Source organism: Dermochelys coriacea, chromosome 22 (genome assembly GCF_009764565.3).
Source record: "Dermochelys coriacea isolate rDerCor1 chromosome 22, rDerCor1.pri.v4, whole genome shotgun sequence".
NCBI lineage: Eukaryota > Metazoa > Chordata > Testudines > Dermochelyidae > Dermochelys > Dermochelys coriacea.
In genome coordinates this window covers 2,905,816-2,926,154 of record NC_050089.1, presented here as the reverse complement: position 1 = coordinate 2,926,154, position 20,339 = coordinate 2,905,816, and the positions used below count along the sequence as shown (strand labels likewise).

General features: G+C 45.8%; 1 protein-coding gene across 1 annotated transcript; it reads left to right on the top strand.

Moving 5' to 3' along the window:
- The first annotated feature begins 1,669 nt into the window (after positions 1-1,669).
- On the top strand, positions 1,670-20,072 carry CHEK1 (checkpoint kinase 1). The gene is given in 13 exon segments (XM_038380887.2): positions 1,670-1,856; positions 4,212-4,435; positions 7,323-7,387; positions 7,481-7,550; positions 8,508-8,645; positions 8,648-8,695; positions 10,034-10,138; positions 11,285-11,380; positions 12,424-12,532; positions 16,459-16,636; positions 16,849-16,980; positions 17,204-17,305; positions 18,847-20,072. Coding segments are annotated over 12 exon segments (1,305 nt in total). The 5' UTR covers positions 1,670-1,856; positions 4,212-4,269; the 3' UTR covers positions 18,943-20,072.
- The last annotated feature ends 267 nt before the right edge of the window (positions 20,073-20,339 follow it).

Sequence of the window (20,339 nt, the reverse complement as noted above, 5' to 3'; positions counted from 1 at the left end):
TAGCAGAATGGCATCAGTTCGGTTGCCAGGATGCTTCTTTTTGGAGGAGGTAACCAGATTTACCCTCAGGAGAGCTGGCTTCTACCTAGAGTGGCATCCAGACAAGTACCTGGTACATTTTTCCCGTCCACAAATTAACTTATGTCCACGGAAGCATGTGCAGGGTTAGAGCTTCTGTGCTTTGCCTCCCAACGGCCAGACAGGCTGAAGGAAGGTGCTTCCATCTAACTCACCAGAGGCATCTCCTGCTTCCCACCTAAGCACTTGCTGTCCCAGCCTCTGCCAGGATCCAGTGTCTCTCTGCCAGCAGCTTCGAGCTCCAGCCTCCTCCTCCAAGGCGCTTCACAGACATCGATGAGTTCAGCCCCTGGCCATGGGCGTCAGCATCACTTTGTAAACAGGGACGCGGGGATGGGGGCAGAGAGGTGAGTTAGAGGCAGAGTGAGGAAAGAACCCAGGCGTCCTGCCCCCCATCCCTCACCCCCAGGCCTCGCTCCCCTGCCTGGGAAAGAACCCAGGAGTCCTGCCCCCCCCCCCAGGCCTCGCTCCCCTACCTGGGAAAGAACCCAGGGTCCTGCCCCCATCCCCCACCCCCAGGCCTCACTCCCCTGCCTGGGAAAGAACCCAGGAGTCCTGCCCCCCACCCCCAGGCCTCGCTCCCCTGCCTGGGAAAGAACCCAGGAGTCCTGCCCCCCACCCCCAGGCCTCGCTCCCCTGCCTGGGAAAGAACCCAGGGGTCCTGCCCCCCATCCCCCACCCCCAGGCCTCGCTCCCCTGCCTGGGAAAGAACCCAGGCGTCCTGCCCCCCACCCCCAGGCCTCGCTCCCCTGCCTGGGAAAGAACCCAGGGGTCCTGCCCCCCATCCCCCAGCCCCAGGCCTCGCTCCCCTGCCTGGGAAAGAACCCAGGGGTCCTGCCCCCATCCCTCACCCCCAGGCCTCGCTCCCGTGCCTGGGAAAGAACCCAGGAGTCCTGCCCCCCACCCCCAGGCCTCGCTCCCCTGCCTGGGAAAGAACCCAGGGGTCCTGCCCCCCATCCCCCACCCCCAGGCCTCGCTCCCCTGCCTGGGAAAGAACCCAGGAGTCCTGCCCCCCCACCCCCCACCCCCAGGCCTCGCTCCCCTGCCTGGGAAAGAACCCAGGGGTCCTGCCCCCCATCCCTCACCCCAGGCTCGCTCCCCTGCCTGGGAAAGAACCCAGGGGTCCTGCCCCCACCCTCACCCCCAGGCCTCGCTCCCCTGCCTGGGAAAGAACCCAGGGGTCCTGCCCCCCATCCCCCACCCCCAGGCCTCGCTCCCCTGCCTGGGAAAGAACCCAGGAGTCCTGCCCCCCATCCCCCACCCCCAGGCCTCGCTCCCCTGCCTGGGAAAGAACCCAGGGGTCCTGCCCCCCATCCCCCACCCCCAGGCCTTGCTCCCCTGCTTGGAAAGAACCCAGGAGTCCTGCCCCCATCCCCCACCCCCAGGCCTCGCTCCCCTGCCTGGGAAGAACCAGGGGTCCTTGCCCCCCATCTCCGCTCTCGACCCACGGTCAACTCGCAGGCGGACGGGGAGGCCCCCGGCGCTGACGGGCAGGGGCGGGGTCGCTGCGGGGGCGGGGCCGATCCTCGGGCGGGGCGGGGCGGGGCGAGCGGCTCCCCGGCCCCTGCCGCGCGCGGAGGGCGGGAAAGTCGCGGAGGCCGCAGGAGCGGGGCGGGCAGCAGGCGAGCGGCTCGGGCCGGGTCGCGTCGCGTCACGTCCCCCGGCCCCCCGCCCGCCCCGCTGTCTCCCGGCTGCAGGGCAGCGGTCTGCCATGGCCGTTGCCCTTCGTGGGAGGACTGGGACCTGGTGCAGACCCTGGGCGAGGGCGCCTACGGAGAGTGAGTACGGCGGGGCGCGGGCGCCCTGCCGCGAGCCTGAAGGGGCCCTGCGGGGGCGGGGCCGAGCGAGCCGGGCCCAGCGAGCCGGGCCCTGCGCCTCCGCTGCCCGCCAGCCTGAGGGGGCGGAAAAGCTGCCGCACGGCGGCGGGGCGCCCCGGGGGCTCTCTCGCCCCAGCAGAAGTTGGTCCAATAAAAGACACCGCCCGGCCCCACCGCCCACACTGCCTCCCCCCCACCGCCCGGCCCCACCGCCTCCCCCCCACCGCCCGGCCCCACCGCCCACACTGCCTCCCCCCCACCGCCCGGCCCCACCGCCTCCCCCCCACCGCCCGGCCCCACCGCCCACACCGCCTCCCCCCCACCGCCCGGCCCCACCGCCCACACTGCCTCCCCCCCTCGCCCGGCCCCACCGCCCACCTCTGCCCCCCCACCGCCCGGCCCACCGCCCACACTGCCTCCCCCCCATCGCCCGGCCCCACCGCCTCCCCCCCATCGCCCGGCCCCACCGCCCACACCGCCTCCCCCCCCGCCCGGCCCCATCGCCTCCCCCCCCACCGCCCGGCCCCACCGCCTCCCCCCCACCGCCCGGCCCCACCGCCCACACCGCCTCCCCCCCATCGCCCGGCCCCATCGCCTCCCCCCCATCGCCCGGCCCCATCGCCCCCATCGTCTGACCCCCACCGCCCGGCCCCACCGCCCACACTGCCTCCCCCCCATCGCCCGGCCCCATCGCCTCACCCCCACCGCCCGGCCCCACCGCCCACACTGCCTCCCCCCCATCGCCCGGCCCCATCGCTCGGCGCCATCGCCCGGCCCCATCGCCTCACCCCCACTGCCCGGCCCCATCGCCCCCATCGTCTGACCCCCACTGCCCCGCCCCATCGCCCACCCCTTTGCCCGGCCCCCATCACCCCCATCGTCTGACCCTCATCGCCCCGCCCCATCACCCATCCCATCGCCCGGCCCCCATCATCTGAACCCCACCGCCCCGCCCCATCACCCACTCCATCGTCTGACCCCCATCGCCCGGGCCGCCCATCGCCTCACCACCGCCTGGCCCCCATCACCCCCATCGCCCGGCCCCCATCGCCACCATCATCTAACCCCCGTTGCCCTGCCTTATCACCCACCCCATCGTCTCCCCCCTGGCCCCCATCACCCGCCATCGTCTGACCCCCATTGCACCGCCCTCCCTATCACTCACACCCATTGCCCGGCCTCCATCACCCACCCCATCGCCTCACCCCCTTCACCCACACTGCCTCCCCCCCATCGCCCAGCCCCCCATCGTCTGACCCCCACTGCCCCGCCCCATCGCCCACCCCTTTGCCCGGCCCCCATCACCCCCATTGTCTGACCCCCATCGCCCCACCCCATCACCCACCCCATCGTCTGACCCCCATCATCTGACCCACGTCTGACACACAGTATTATATTCTGATATTGCCATTATGTTCTCTTTATGTACTGTATATTGTATCTACCATGTACTGTGGCATACAATATGTTTATGATGCAATCTGAGTTAATTTATGTCACTACTAATCTTGTTTTCTCTTCCTTTTATATAAGTCATAATTAGGGATATGCTGCAACTTCTTAAACAAATGTCAGAATTAATTTAAATATCATGACTTTTGTGATCATTGGCAATTTCAAAACTAGCTTTATGTGGATGTTTTTAAAGCTCAGGCATGACACTTCGGTGAAACTCATAGATGTAAGCAAATGCAACTCTATTGAACTCCGTATGGCTGCATCCATTTACACCAGAGCTGGAATTTCTTCCATATAATTTATGGAGACCACAAATTTCAAATGCTTATCAAAATTTTTACAACTTGAACAGCTGTAAGCCTTCTATGTGTCCAGGCATGTAATTAATTGTTTAGGAATATGGACATGTGGGTCTGTTGAGTTTGTTTTTGGCACTTTTCATCTGTCAGGGCTATTTTTAACAACATATTGAGATGGGGTATGTAAATTCAGACGGGGGGTAGACCTCACACTAACACCTGATCGATAAAGCTGCCCATGCTCCCTATGCTTTGACAGGGAGTAGGGTGAAACTCTTATGTAAATAAAGGGTGGGGCATCTTAAGCTTCAGGCTAGACCACTACATATCTATATTGGGGATTTCTCTCTAGCACCCATCACCATAGTGTCTCAAGCCCCGGTCCTTAAAGATGTTAGGTGCCTAACTCCCATTGGTTTAAGTGGGAATTGGGTGCCTAACTTCCATTGAGTATATGGATCATAGTGTTAAACATGCAAGCTAGCTGTGCATTCCAAGGTTCATAGTGCACTACCTGCTTCATCCCTTGTTACCTTGCTTTTCCCCTCCTTCTCTTCAGAGTTCAGCTTGCTGTGAACAGACGCACAGAAGAAGCTGTTGCAGTAAAAATAGTTGACATGAAACGTGCTGTGGACTGTCCAGAGAACATAAAAAAAGAGATCTGCATTAATAAGATGTTAAATCATGAGAACATTGTGAAGTTCTATGGACATCGTAGAGAAGGCAGTATTCAGTACCTCTTCCTCGAGTACTGCAGCGGGGGAGAGCTCTTTGACCGAATAGGTACAGAACCTCTTGGGGCAGGGAGGGTCTGAGGCAACTCCAGTGGTGGTTGCACAGACTCTATTAGAACACCTAGTTGTCTTATAAGACCGGAGGGATTCCTTACTCTACTCTTCCAGTGCTACTGATCTTAGAGGGAAAGTGTCTAGGAGTGGCTGGCTTTGCAGGTGGCTGTGCTTCTGCACATTGTGAGTCAGTGATTAAGCCATGGCTAGAAGTAGAGTTCCCACGTTTCAAACCTTTGCTCAGCTCACTATACCACCTTGCTTCACTTAGCATGGTCCTAACAATTCAGAAATTCTACATATTTAATGCTATAGGTTAAATAAAATTTAGGGGGAAAAACTGGTTCGAGAGCAACAATGATAATGGGCTGGAAAATTTAATGTGTACAGACTTGCATTCCAGTGGTTACCAGATTGAAAATCAATATGTAATGTATTTCCCCTTCCAGTGTACAGTTCTATTTAGTGCTAATGGAAGTGCCATGCACCCTGAGAAGGTAGCCATTGAAATCTGCAAGAGTTTCTGTTCGTGACTGTGTTTATGCTCACTATGATAGCAGTAATCCTAGTAGAACTTCTGTTACAAGACTATTGTCAGCCATCGTTTTTCACAAGTAAGATAATTTAATTTAAACAAATAAATAACTTGCGTGAGGAGCTTGAGAAAATCCAAGAATGAAGTTTTCCCAGGCCATGCTTTCAATTTCTATGGAATCTAAGCTTTCATTTAAAAAAATAATAAAAATCTAACTCTTATGACTACAAACTAATGTTCTGATCATGAACATTGTGGACTGAGGCGTAGTATTTTTCAAAGTCTGTAGCCAGAGCACTACTGCCTCTGTTGCTGTTTGTAGGTTTATCAAGCTGAAGCAGAGTAAAAACTGACTAGTTTGTCAGTTTTTAACTGCTGCTATTCAGATCCTACCATGCAGCAGTGAAACTGAAAAGAAAGGTCAGTTTCACTCAGCTGCTGGTTGGGGAAAACTCTGAGCAGTATGTAGGTAACAAATATTGGTATTTGCTAAGGAGAACACAAAAGCAATCATAAACATGAGAAGTGTTGGCGGCAACTCCTCATGTCAGCAAGGAAGTTGGGAAGTGGAAGTGCGCCATTGGGGGCTGGTTTTCTCACTTGTGTGCCCTTGCACACTGGGATCGCAGTTTTCTTATACAGCTGTGGCTAGAAGACTTGATTCTGTGGCACTTAGATGAAACTACCCTGAGGACAATGTAAGAAGAAATGTCTTATAGGAAAAGAGAGAAATGGAATGAAGTCAGGAATTAAAGAAGGTATAATAAATGCAAAAGATCTAGGGAGTTACTTTATTTTAAAAAGCTATTAAATATAGTAGTACACAACTGTTTTACTCCTTAAAATTGTAGGGGAAGTGGCAGCACAGGCTATTATTCACCATGGCTGGTACGCTTAGACCCTTGGACTAGCATAGGTGTTGGGCAAACTTTACAAGCCTGCTCTGGTGTTCAGGCTCTTTCATCTGTGCCAGAGTCCTCCAGAAAAATGAGGATAGTCAGACAGGATATTTCTAATATAGATAACACTTTTAAAAAGAGAGTATTTTGATGTAATCTATACATCATAACGGTAGCAGCGCAAGGCACAAAATCCTTAAAATTTTTCTTGTCATTTGATTTTGTAAAAAATTGCTTGCCTACAAGTCAATGGTGACATAGTTTTTTATTGAAAAGGACTAATAAATCTTTTAACTAATGTCTTCTGGATTTAATGTAATTGGGAAGATGTTATATTTCAGAATCAGTTTAACTTCAGAGATTGTGCTGTTTTAAGTGTGATTTAGAGAAGTTTCTGCTTGTAAATCACTAACCAAGTAAGAGAAGAAAAGCTGGAGTATTGAAGACTCAAATTGCACAGATCGAATAGAGTAATCTGCACAACAAAAAAAATCCTTCTGAAGCTTTTTTTAAAACAAAATATTTTGCATAAGTAGATATCTATCCGTTGGAAGTTTAATCAGTATTTCCAACCACAAAGAGCAGTTTGGTACATAAGATGTATCTGCCATTTTTCTTTAATCTGTTTTTTTTTTTTCTCCCATTGGAATGTGAAACTGCTTCTGAAGTAGAGCTGTACAAGGAATGTTCTGTTACAAGTTTTAACAGTACATATTGTGCAGTAGTATGATCTGCAATAAATACAGGAATTTTCAGTATTTATGTAGAGAAGCTTTCTTCTAACATCATAAACTCCTGGTTCTCTTTTCAGTGTGCATCTTAATATTAAACTAGCCTCATTTTATTAGCTTTTTAAGTGGAGAAGCTATTGGCATTACTGGAGAGGACTGGAGGTAGAGCCCTGTGTGGAACTATTCTTAATCGCGCTCCAACCACTCTTGCTATTATGGCAGTGGGTCTTGAAGGACCTGCGGGATGCTGGTCCCGCTGCAGGGCTTTACACTAGTCCCGCCCCAGGGCTCTAGACTAGAGTTCGGAGGCAACGAATTGCCCTAGGAAGTGGAAAATAGACTACAGTGGGACTACATCTTGGGCCAAGGGGTCGTTGGTGTAGAGCAGCTTGCAGGATCTGGGCCCTAGTGTTTTGATGGTATAAGATTTAAAGAGAACCTTAGCATTTTCCCCATGGTGCTTTGGGAAGATGTCAAAAAAAGTTACATTTCAGTTTAGATTAAATAGATGCGACTCGGCAGTGTAACTCAATAACCTTCATTACACTTTTGCATTGCCTATAGTTACTGTGTCAAGCAGGTGAAAAATAAGTTTGTGCAGAGTATCCAGGAAACTTGTAAAATAGTTACAAAAACATAGTGCAGAGTCTCCTTTCATATTTTCTTTATGATGGAAGAAAAGTATTTTGGTATGTAGTTCTGAATTACTTTTTACAGAGCCTGATATAGGAATGCCTGAACCAGATGCACAGAAGTTTTTCCATCAGCTTATGGCTGGCGTGGTAGTGTCCTACTTTATGCATTTATTTCAAGCTCCTTTTTTCCAGTTAAAATTAAACAAACATGGTATTGAAACCTTTTATTTATTTGTTCAGGTGTATCTTCACAGTATAGGAATAACTCACAGGGATATTAAGCCTGAGAATCTACTCCTAGATGAAAGAGGTAAGTATAAAAACTTTTGACTTCATATTCTCTTAAATTCTTGGTCATTGAGAATATAGGGAAGAAAGAAACACCATCACCCGTGAGTCTGAAAATACTCCTAGAGCTTAGTGGTGTCCTGCTACATTAAGAATAACCAAATGCAGTAAGCAGATTTGTGCTGTCAGGGCTTGTATTCATTCCCTTATCCTGAGTAAATAGACTATCAGCGTATTCTAGAGCAAGTTATTCTGGGTCTCTGCACAGTGGCCTTTAAAGGAACACGCTTGAATAAAACTTAAGTTTTGTTAAAGCTTGTTCTTATAAATCTAAAGACCAATACCAATGTTTCCATGACTGTATGAACAAACTTTTTATTTGAACTTGTTTTTTAAAACAGTGTTCAGAACCAAAATAATAGCATGGTACTAGTGCATGAGAATCTGAAACAGCCTAGTGAAATGGACTGATGTGTTTTGTTAAAGCTGAGAGGAAAACCAAAACACTAAATATCGGGATATGGTGAAAGTAATCTAGATTTGTTAAAACTTTCAGTTTAATAATCAAAGCCAGTGTTAGTAATAAATATGTATTTTTTTAAATGATTTCTAACATGACTGTTCTTTAAGGAGAGAATATCTCTTCACAAATTGTCTTAGAGGTTTTTCTGTACCCTCCATCTCTCTTTGAATCAAACTCATGTGCTCCTTGAATCCAAGTCAGGTTCAAACTTCAGATCAATTGTATAAATGCCTATGATCTGAAACAAGAGAAAAGTCATAAGGGCCTGATTTTTCACTTTTATAAGGCCCCTTTATGCTGCACTCGCAATGTAAAGGGGACCTTAGAGTGAGTGTAAATGTGCTTATCTCTGGTTTTATCTAGCTTTAACGTAATATAATAGTCTTCTAGTTGAGAAGATGAAAATACCTTGTTACACAATATACTTAATGACTTTTTTTTCTTTTGTTTGTTTAGATAATCTCAAAATCTCTGACTTTGGTTTAGCGACTGTATTTAAACACAATGGTCGTGAGCGACTGTTAAACAAGATGTGTGGCACTCTCCCATATGTTGCCCCAGAACTGTTAAAGAGAAAAGAATTCCATGCAGAGCCAGTGACGTTTGGTCATGTGGGATAGTACTTACTGCTATGTTGGCAGGAGGTAGGAGTTGGTCAATTACTTCTCACTCCACAAACTATTTTATAACATGCATATTTACTGCAGCTTCACAGTGATTTAGGATTGCAGTACAAATGCTCATAACCTACCTAGATTTAAAGAGTTGATCCCAAATCATGGAGGCGGTCTTGGTGGGTAAAGTAAATGGTGTATTTTAAATATTTTCTCAAACTTTCATATTGTGGTCAGCTTTTTTTTTTTTTAATAGATTCTCATAGGGGTCATCTGCCATGGACCATCTTGTTCTGTGGCAGCTATAGTATATGGCATTTAGTATTTACCATTGTGGGCTGCATATGTAGCTCTCTTTTGTGTGGATGCAGAGCTCATATAATAAAATATATATAGTACCTGTATGGCCCTGAGGATGTCACATGGGCTGCAGCTGTGTGCTGATTGGGCTGCAAGCAGGCTGCAGATTGAGAACCACTGGTATATATAAGCGAGGGAATGGTCCCTCTATTGTGGAGAACTTTTCTGGCTTATAAATTACCCTGGTGAAATGGGCTAGCGAAAGGATCTGAGTCCTCATTCCCGCTTCCTTTACCCAGAGGCCTGCCTGACCTCAAGGACTCTCCTCCATTTTCCTGTGTGGCAGAGTCCGACAAGGCTGGGCCCAGGACTTCTGGGGGGCTTGACTCCCAACCTTGTTGTGGTCACTTAGGGCAGGGGCTAGGGTGTCCCAATGCTGGGGTGCTCTCTCGGCACTGGATGCTTCCCTGACCCACTGATCATTACCTACAGTTCAAAGCAAATACAATTTATTAAACCACCTTTTTGACAAGGGATGTAGAAATATCCAATCATGATGTTGAACAGGGAGTTCCTCTCACCACTGCAAGGAGGCAGTCAGTGTTGTAGTGATCCTTCTGAAGGCGTTAGCCAGAACCTTGCCATGCTTTGCTAATGCACGTTGTACAGGATTAGTGCTGTTAGCCGAGTCTGCCTTCTCACTAACCTTGCTGTTAGAGAAGAATTTACCAAGGTTTGGTGTTGCTCAGAGGTTCTCTGTTCACTGTGTAGCCACTGACTCACCAGTTTGAGGTCAGGATATTTTCTAAACAGATGATGTCATTACATATGTAACTAGTTTGGAGCAATGCAATGACTTTCAGATTTAACCTGGCACTTCTATAACTTGTAACCACAATCAGGATGGACCATTTTTTTCCCTTTTCCACACATTGAAATCCATTTAGTTTCATGGCAGTGCTCTTTACATGTCTTTCACTCTTTCCTCAGCCATCCTAAATTTGTAATCCTTAAACTTGTGTTCAGAGGCATAAAAATGATTTGGTACCTGGCTTTTTATACTTGCAGAATTGCCATGGGACCAGCCTAGCGACAGTTGTCAAGAATACTGTGACTGGAAGGAAAAGAAAACATATCTTCCACCTTGGAAGAAGATTGATTCTGCACCATTAGGTAAGTTGTCAGTGGAATGGCTGGCTGATTTTTATGTATTTGAGTAGGACGGTGATGTGTCTATGGGAATAAAGTGCTGGAGTTATGCATGTCTGTGTTCAAAAATCATTCTGTCTAAAGGCTAGATTCTACCATAGACTCACGATGTCACATGATCTGTCACTTGTAAAAAACCTTTAGGGAGCTACTTGAAAATGGGGAGGCGGGGGGGTGTTCTTAAGCGAGACTGGTAGGAGACACCTGGTTGACATAGCAGCGATGGCAACAGGAAGAGACTATTCAGATAGACTTCTAAAGATATGGGGCCTGCCTCCTCATTGCTTGTGCAGTCACTTAGCTGTGCAAAGCACATGTAAAGATCTGTCATTCTTATCTGGTACTATTTCATACCTACTTTGCACAGCTGTAATGACTTCACAAGCTAGTAAAGAATTGGGGCCTGAGATCTGTTAGATGGGAAATTATTTCCCAAGGGAATGGGCAGAAGTCCTGTCAATGAAGACGTATACAACTAGGCTATGTTTTATTATTTTTGAGTAATGAGCTTAAGGTCACTTGGTAGGTCTGAGCCGATCAAATTTAACCCCTACCCCAGTCTCTTTGGTCACTATATTTCTTCCTGATCCTGGAAAGTCTGAGGGCTGAAGTGTTGCTAATATCTCTCTCTTTGCTAAGTGACCTAAAACCCAGGGTATTAGATTTGTTTGGGGTACTCTCCTACGCTGTTCTTGCCCAAGATGATTCTTGTAAGTAAACAGGCCTATAGAAATCTGCTAGAAAGCCTTCACAAAGGTGGATTTGAGATCAGCTATAGCAAGTTTCTTATTTCAAAGGCTCTGTACACTGGCTGCAGCCCATGTGGAACACAGTGGACTTTGGTACACAGTCACAAATCTATACAAAACTTGGGTCTTCTTTTAGGCCTCCCAGCTATGAGTTTACCTTAACTTGGTGTTAATTTATGAGTGATCAAAATGTGGATTTGATCTGGTTAGGATTGATAAACTCTAGGATTTGGGGATGGAATTGAAGTATCATTTTGAAATGTAATGACCTGTGGAAAACATGATATATAGAGATCTAGGAATCAGGATGTATGGTAGTTAATTCATTGTTTCTTCCTATGAATGTAATGTTTCTCTCTAGCTTTGCTCCACAAAGTACTAACTGAGAGCCCCACGGCAAGGGTTACCATTGCAGACATTAAAAAGGACAGATGGTACAACAAACCTATGAAAAAAGGTAAATGCCTTTAAGTGCTTTGTACAACATAGACAAATAGCTTAAGTAAAGGTTGAGAGCATATGTTGGGGTAAAAACCATGGAACGTTATAGTTACCAGAAACTACTCTAAAAGCAAGAAATTTAGAGGTAAGGTTAAATTTACAAGAAACTCAAACAACTTAAATCCTGGAAATTCACAGCTGAAGTGTGCAAACTACCTTAATTCGTCCTCTGGATATATGTCTCCTTCCCAACTTCCCTGCTCTGTGAGTGAAGTATCAATAATGTACACTGTGGAGTATTGGTTTTAAGACTTTCATATGCATGTTTGATATCAAGTGTGATATTTGTGTTACCTCATTAACCTTGGGTCTTCTCATATAAGTGCTATAATGTCATCATCTGGCCTGGAAGACTTACATATGTGGGCATGTTAGCTCTGTCTAATGATGCTCTTATAACTGACTGTCACACAGTATCATAGGAGACGGTGCTGAGTGCTATCAGCACCCCATGGAAGGGGTCTGCCCTTAACGAAGAGTGGGGAACAGTTGTCTTCAGGATGAGATCTTGGGAATTTGCAAAGCATTTTTTTCCCTGTGGACACAACCATAAAGAGAGAAGGATCAGCACAACCAGCATAGGCTTAAGGCATTATAGTTCCTGTCTTTTCTAGTGAGATGTTACTGTTTTGGATGAAAAAAGTAGTTATAATTTCTCATGGTATTCCTATAGGGGCAGGATTTTTCTGCCCCTTAAATGATGTTTTTGAAAACGCTAATGTCTTAAGGATTTTTACCCTTGTGGCTATGCTAGTTAATCAGCTATTGAGATTGCTGTTCAGTGATGTTTGCCATCATAGTTTCAAATGTTGCAGGTACTGGAACACAAATGGAAAAAATAAACAAAGACAGTGATCTGTGTGATTCAAAGACCAACCTATGCAAGAGCTATGTATTTTTAATGGGGGAGCTCAGCCTAATTCCAAATGCTTTAAACCCCAGGTGACCCTTAGGATGACTTTCTGACCCCTGATTGTGTGATTTATCTTCTTCTGTTAGGTGTAAAGCGGGCTCGTGTCTCCTCAGGGGGTCTTTCAGACTCACCAGGTGGCTTTTCTAAGCACATTCGGTCCGATATGGACTTTTCGCCAATGAAAAGTGCACACAGGTCAGAATGCTATATGCTTGTGTTTTTTGTTGTTTTCAGTGACTAATACACAATGGACTCAAGCCTGATATCACCTTTTGTTTCTAGATGCCTGTTTTTTACACCACAGTGCTATTCAGATTGGGATATGTATAATTACATTCTTCTCTGCTACATGTGATTCAGGGTTCCCTTCCCCGCCATACCCTAAAAGATGATTATAGCCTCACTTTCTAACCCCACACACTTCTTTACCTGAAAGCTTTTACTTGAAAACCTATAGCTTAGTTAAGGTGGCTTCAGAATTATACCCTTCCTGTTGTATTTTATCCAAATTTCCCTCTTATGTGAAAACGGAGTGGTAATCTGACAGCTCTTCTCCCCATACTCTGTATTTATAGATTCAAACGCCAGAAGGGCCTTTGTCTAATCTCCCATATACCACAGCACATAGAACTTCCCCCAAATTCCTAGAGTATATTAAAACATCATGGGGAGGGGGATCCTTAATAGTTTCCACCTGATGAATGTTCCACTAATTAGTGCAAAACATACTCAGTATTCAGATCTGTCCGCACCCATTAAGACTGCGGAGGTGACTAAACGTTGTAAAGTGGGTCTTTTAATATAAGTGCTATAATGCAAATTGCTGTTTTAAATATATGTGTATATATGTGTATGTAGTCCAACAGTTCCCGAAATGTGGGCTATCAGCAGATGGGGTCATGGGTCCCAGAGGCCAGATATAGCCTGTGAGATTATGCTGTCTGACCACAGATGTATCCAGACGTGCGCCACAAACACTGTGCCAGAATGGTGTGTACGAGGTCATGTTGTGTGGAGGCCACCATTTTGTAGATCAAAATGGCATTTGTGGAGCAGGTCCGGACACATTGGCCATGCGGACGGCAGTTTGGCCATTTGCACCATCCAGCTGTGCAAGCATCCAGCTGAGGGACTTGAATCTAGAAGATCCTTATCTGTGCAGCCTTATCAACAAAACATCCTCTCTGCATGAGCTGGTAGGAGCCTGTGCTATCCTCTTCTGAGATGGGAATTTGCAGTGGCTTATAAGCGCCTTAAGGGCTCATATCTTTTTTTGAGTACCCTGTTGGCACTCGGTAAAGATTCATTGCAAGTCCCTGTCTCTGTGCTGCCCTACTATCACCACACAGGGCTTTCCTCCATCCTGGGCTCATTTGCTTAACAGTGACTTCCTCTTTCTGATTTGTGATAAAAGGCACAGTGGACTCATTTTTACAGAGCATCTGCTTCAACCTCCAGCAGTGAGTCAAGTGATGCAGTAATGAACGAAAAACAAGAGTTCAAGAAATGTACTTGCAAATATGATGAGGTTTGCTTTGATTATGGCTTCACCAGTGTTTTGGTCAAGAATGAAGAAAAGCTAAATGTCCACTATGTCACACAGTGTTAAGTGAAAGCATGATCCCTAATAAACCTAAAGATATTAGGAAAAACTTTTTCACTAAGAGGGTGGTGAAACACTGGAATGCGTTACCTAGGGAGGTGGTAGAATCTCCTTCCTTAGAGGTTTTTAAGGTCAGGCTTGACAAAGCCCTGGCTGGGATGATTTAACTGGGACTTGGTCCTGCTTTGAGCAGGGGGTTGGACTAGATGACCTTCTGGGGTCCCTTCCAACCCTGATATTCTATGATTCTATGATTCTAAACAAAGCTTGGAAACGTTTTGCAAAGAACACAGGGAAAATCAAGGTCATTTTTCCAGTGCTGGAAAAAAGAACTTTCGCATCAATCATTGCTATTCAGGGGAGTCAAGTCCATATCTGACCAAGCTCAAAAGTCATCATTTGAAGTTAGTGACCACACTGCACAGGCCAAGAAACCTCACAATTGGAGAGACTTTGATTTTGCCAGCTGTAGTTAATACGGTGAATATAATGTGTGGGGAAACTGAGGCCATGTCTTCACTAGCACTTACGTTGGCAAAATTTTGGTGTTGAGGGGTGTGGGAAAAAAAACACAGCCCTGAATGACGCAAGATTTGCTGGCGTAAGCGCTCGTGTGCACAACGCTGTGTGGGCAGGAGACACTCTCCCACCAACATAGCTACTGCCGCTCATAGATCCAGTTTTATTATGTTGACAGTAAAGCTCCTTCCTGTTGGCATAACGTGGCTATGCGAGCGATCTTACAGCAGCACAGGTGTAGTACAACTGTGCTGCTGTGAGCTTGTAAGTGTAGACATGGCCTGAGGCAAACTCAAAGCCATCTCCCTCTCCAGCAACAGGGTAAAGCAAAGGATTGAAGCATTAGCAGCAGATAAAGAAAACATGTTAGTGGAGTGTCTGAAAAACACAACTGCTTTTGCTCTGCAAGTTGATGAGAGCACTGAAGGTTGTGATGCATATGTCCTGGCTTTTGTGAAATACACGTGGGAGGCTGTGGTTCTCGAAGACATTCTGTTCTCTCTCTCGGACACGAGACAGCACAAGGAATGTTCAATGTGCTACGTGGCTACATGCAAGACAAAATGTACTGTGATATCACAATGGTGAGTTTTTGCACAGATGGAGCGTTGTCTATGACGGGCCACAAAGCAGGTCTGTGTACCAATGTAAATGAAGTTGCTCAGTCTCCTGTGTGGACTCACTGCATGATTCACAGAGAGCAGCTGGCATCTAAAGATCTGTGTCCAGAGCTAGGTGACATTTTGCAGCAGGTCTCATCTATTGTGATCTACATCAAGATCCAGCCTCTCTGCGCGCATCTATTTGCAAAACTGCAATGATCATGATGTGTTGGTCCACACTGAAGCTCGTTGGCACTTGAGAAGAAAAGTACTAGAACGGTTCTCTTAACTGAGATGAGTTGCATGATTTGCATGCCTATGTAATGGTCTGCAAAAAGTGAATTCATTGTTTTTTTTTCTTTGTGGCTAATGGAAAATGTGCCTTCTTGCCTATGTCACAGACATATTTGGGAATCTGAATGAATTGAATACAGATCTGCAAGGAAAGAACACCCACATCCTTCAACTGAATGATTGAATCACAGGATTCATTCATGAAGAAAATTGTTTTCTGGAAGAATAATCTATAAAAGACAAACTATGAATCCTTTCTGAAACTTGCAAATTCCTGGCTGACCAGCTATTCAGCCTCCAGTGCAGGTGATGGCTGAGCATCTTAGTTGGCTGGAGGAATAGTTTGCATCCTTTTTCCCTGACTTGGACATTACAAAGTATGATTGGGTGCAAAACCCCTTTCAGTGCAAGCCTGATGCCATGGATTTGCCAGCAACTGAAATCGAACAGGTCATCAAAATTTCCTGCAGTCGATTCTTGCAAGGAACCTTCTTGCTCAACTTTCTCTGCCAGAGTTGTGGTTCATTGTCCAGAATGAATATCCTGCACTCTCAACGCTTGCCTTGAAGTTGATGGTGCCATTCACAAGCGCACATTTGTGCGAAGTTGTATTCAGCACACTTGTGTCCATCAAGTCTCTGCGATATTGAGCTACCGTTGATGTCATGTCAGAGATTAGATGTGCAATTTCTACCATGCCACCAGACTTTGGGGAGCTGTCACAACATGCAAGCCCATGTATCACATGAGAGCACTAAATAGGATACTTAATGTGTAAATTCTTTGGATTCCTTGGTTGCTATGTTGTTGTCTGGGGTCACAGAAAACAGTCTCCACTGAATGCATCCGATGAAGTGAGCTGTAGCTCACGAAAGCTTATGCTCAAATAAATTTGTTAGTCTCTAAGGTGCCACAAGTACTCCTTTTCTTTTTGCGAATACAGTCTAGCACAGCTGCTACTCTGAAACCAGTCTCAAAATTGTGCTCAGTCAGGCAAAAAGTTTGGGAACCCCTAGTGTAATCTGGCAAAGTCAGCAGAGAAGTGTAACATTACTATGATGCACTTTATTATTAACGTAACTAATTATGTTTTCATGTTTCAGTGAGGAAAAAGTGAGCTACTCCACTTCTCAGCCAGAACCTCGCACTGGCATTTCCCTGTGGGACAGCAGTCCAACCAATATCAACAAACTAGTGCAAGGGATCAGCTTCTCCCAGCCAGCATGTCCTGAGCACATGCTAGTTAATAGTCAGTTACTTGGCACCCCAGGCTCATCACAGGTAATATTTGGAAATGCTATATTCATTCATCTTTGTTCACAGCAGCTTGGCAATTTGTTCTTTGGCTGCTAGACTGTAAAGATGCAGTTTGCACCAATACAGATACATTATCCTAATTTTAAAGCCAAGTAAATTGGGGGGGGGGCAGTATCAAAACTTTCAGCCCAGAAACGTAGTTGGTTATCTGTGGAAACCATATCTCTAAACTGCAGAACCCATGGCAACGCTTGGTGAAGAGAATGACCCGTTTCTTTACAAAGCTGGATGCTGACCGCTCCTATAATAGTTTGAAGGAGGTTTGTGAGAAGATGGGCTATGTCTGGAAGAAAAGCTGCACAAACCAGGTACAGTCCATGGAATTAAACAAATTAATGCTTCTGATTCCATTTGGCAAATCTATAAAAATATCTTTGTCAGATGTAGCATTTTCTGAACCAACACAAGACCTGTAAATGAGATCTCTAGTCAGACTCCCTTAGTGTAGTTCCTAGTATACTGTGAATATAGTGCTAGTAGCATGTGAAATCTGCCGTTCTCATAAAAAATGTTCTCCCATTTGCCTTCAAGGTCACCATATCAACTACTGACAGAAGGAATAATAAACTGATTTTCAAGGTGAACCTGGTAGAAATGGAGGACAAGATTTTGGTGGATTTCCGCCTGTCTAAGGTATGCAAAATAAGCCAACAGACTTTAGCATTAGAGAGAGGGGTGGATGTTAGAAGCAAACTGGATCAGCTTCCATATGATAAAGCTACATGTGCAAGTGGGATAAGATGACAAGCCTGAGGAGAAGGCATTTTTGCATGGGCATATTGTGTCTACCTGAAGAGAGAACCTACAATATTGGAGTTGGAAACATTACTTTTTCACTGATGCCTGAAACAAGGGCTGTGGTACTGAATGCCCCATGCAGTGCAAAAGCTACTAACTCTCACTGTCTGGAAATCCCTCCTTCCAGTTAATAAGTGTGGAGAGCTAGTGAGAGAGCAAGCTCCTGGAGTGCCAAGTACTATGGGAGAAGAAATTGTAATTATCTAAAGTATAATGACTTCTAGGCACTGGGGGAGTACGCTGGGCTAGCCTGATCCTGCTTTCATGGAAATCAGTGGGGAAATAGAGTTATGAACTCCAGTGAAAGGAGGATCAAGCCCTTAAAGGTGTAGTAGCCTTATTCTCTCTCCCCATTCAGCTCTGCCAATACCTACTGTAGTGGGAAAGAGAGCATGCCCACACTCAGACAACCTCTCTTGGAGCTCGGCAGGCTATAGCTGGACTGTCTGCCAACACTGTAACTTTATTATGGCTGTTGGTGTGCATGGGACTCCCTGTGTCTTGTCCCTAGCGTAGTATGCAGGGGCTGCCATAAATTTGGCCCATAGTATCAAACTAAGAGAGATCTGAATGTAATGGATCATAATAGCTTTCTGGGAAAAAGTTAAGCATTCTGTCTTGAGTGCAGGGGACTGGACTAGATGACCTCTTGAGGTTGTTCCAGTTCTACACATCTGTGATTCTGTGAAACGGGCCTGACCTAATATTAAAGGTGCTTTTCATATCTAGGCAGATGGTGCAGAATAGTCTGCTGCAGGTGAGACAGAGAACTCCAGCTTCTGCCTCTGCCAGTGACAATTAACAGTAATAAGTTGATTTGCTTGCTGTGTTAAAGATCCTTGATAGTTTTGTTTCTATAGAAAACACTTGTCAATGCATTTGGAGGGAGAGTATTATAAATGTGTTCATGAAAAATAAGTCTATGAAATGGATTAGGTCATGATTGGGCCAAGCTGTTAAGAGCATAATAGTAGAGGTGGGAACTCTTTTTGCCATGTCATATATTTCCCTTCTTGAAAGATAAATAAAATTAAAATATTTTTAAGACTTAAACATGGGTTCAGGGGAATTTCTGCTGCACCCTAAGTGGAGAAAATCCACAACTACTGTCTCAAAGTGGCAAATAGAATAGACACTTTTTTTGTAAAAGGTTATAAAAGTAATACCATGCATATAACAATAGAGGAGATGGCAGCATTTCTTGAGAACTAATTCTAAACAATGAACACAAAACTTGTAAAGGAAAAAAATAAAATCTCTAGAATAGGTCCCAGTGTCCCTCAGATAGGCAGGCGTTACAACATTCCCATTCCTTTCTTGTCTGTCTGTTTGCACATGCATGCAGTCCCCAAAATAGTTTTGTTTTTATTACCTAGGGCGATGGGTTGGAGTTCAAGAGGCACTTCCTGAAGATTAAGGGGAAACTGAACGATATTGTCAGCACCCAGAAAGTGTGGCTTCCTGCCACATGATCCAGCTGCCATCGGGAGGTGGAGTGAATTGGATGCTGCTACACTGATCTAATTTTTATTTTTATTCCGCATCAAGAAATACTTGTGGGTGCCAGTATCTGAGAGTCACTTGCGATGGAAACCCATTTGTTTAGGGATCTGTCTTGACACCAGGACATTTCCTCAGAGGACAGACTTAGTAAATACATGTCCAGATGAATTTGGGATAGTGATCATGAAAGTGTTCCTGACTGTAGTAAGTTAGCTGGTGGCATGCCTTCCTATTGCTAGCTACTGGCATGAGGTTTTTTTTTTTTTTTCTTCTGCTCAGTCAGCAAACCCTGTCAATGGGATGCTTTGTGCTTCTGTGGGAGCCAACCTGACTGTTCCACTGATTTACGGAGAGTATGCCTCTTGCCCCAAGGTTGTTGCAGCCACTGACTGATGCAGACTTAGGGTTTTGGGGGGGGGGGGGGAAGAGCCTATACCCAATAAAAAAATTGTTTCAGCCCCCTTACTGCATTGCTGTATCTTCTGATTTTAAATCTATTTGAGCTATAACTTGTCTGTTACCCTTTCATTTAAAATTTGATAACATGGGGTGCAGAGGCTTAGAGACAATGTGGGTCTTAGTCATGTCATTTTGTTAAATTAATTGTACCTTTTTGGCCTTTCCTTTTATTAAGTGGTTGGGCCCAAAGCACTAGTTCTAGTGTATTGTTCACCTGTAGTTTTACACATTGCAGGCTAAGAGGTCTGTAGCAGAATAGATACTGTATTAACATTTTATGTACCATTTATCTTGTTTTTATCTTTTCCCCTTGTTCAGTGTTTTGCAGTTTTCCCTACATTGGAAGGTAAATTCAACCTATTGTATACAACAGCTTATATTGGGAATTTGCTGGAGGGTAGCAGGGCCTCATGGAAATAAGAAATGCCCCTTTCCCTTACCACTTTCTTGGTACCTAAAATTCAGACTTAGTTGGACAGTTATTTCTTTTAATGGTACATAGTTTATTTGTATTAACAAGGACCACTAGCTTCTGACCAGTCACAGTCAAACGTACAATGATGGAAAGATAAACACGATCTGTGTAAACTTTTGTAAATTTTACAAAATAAAGTATAATTTCAATTTGAAAGAAAGCAAATGGCTGCCCCAGGGTGTTCTGGACAGAATTTCATTTCAGAAGAGTTTGCCCCTTCTAGGGATCCTCACCTTATTAACAAAGTAAAGGATCCAGACAAGCCGATGTCTTATTCCCACAACACCACCTCCCAGCATCTAGGAGTGCCCCCTTTCTGGTTCTGTTTCAGTAGGAAGGTAGGGAATCTTTTCATGGCTTCCACATTGGGCGGGGAGGGGGTTCCAGTTTTGGCTCAGCATTCAGTTTCCTGCTATGCCTCTGAGTCCTTTA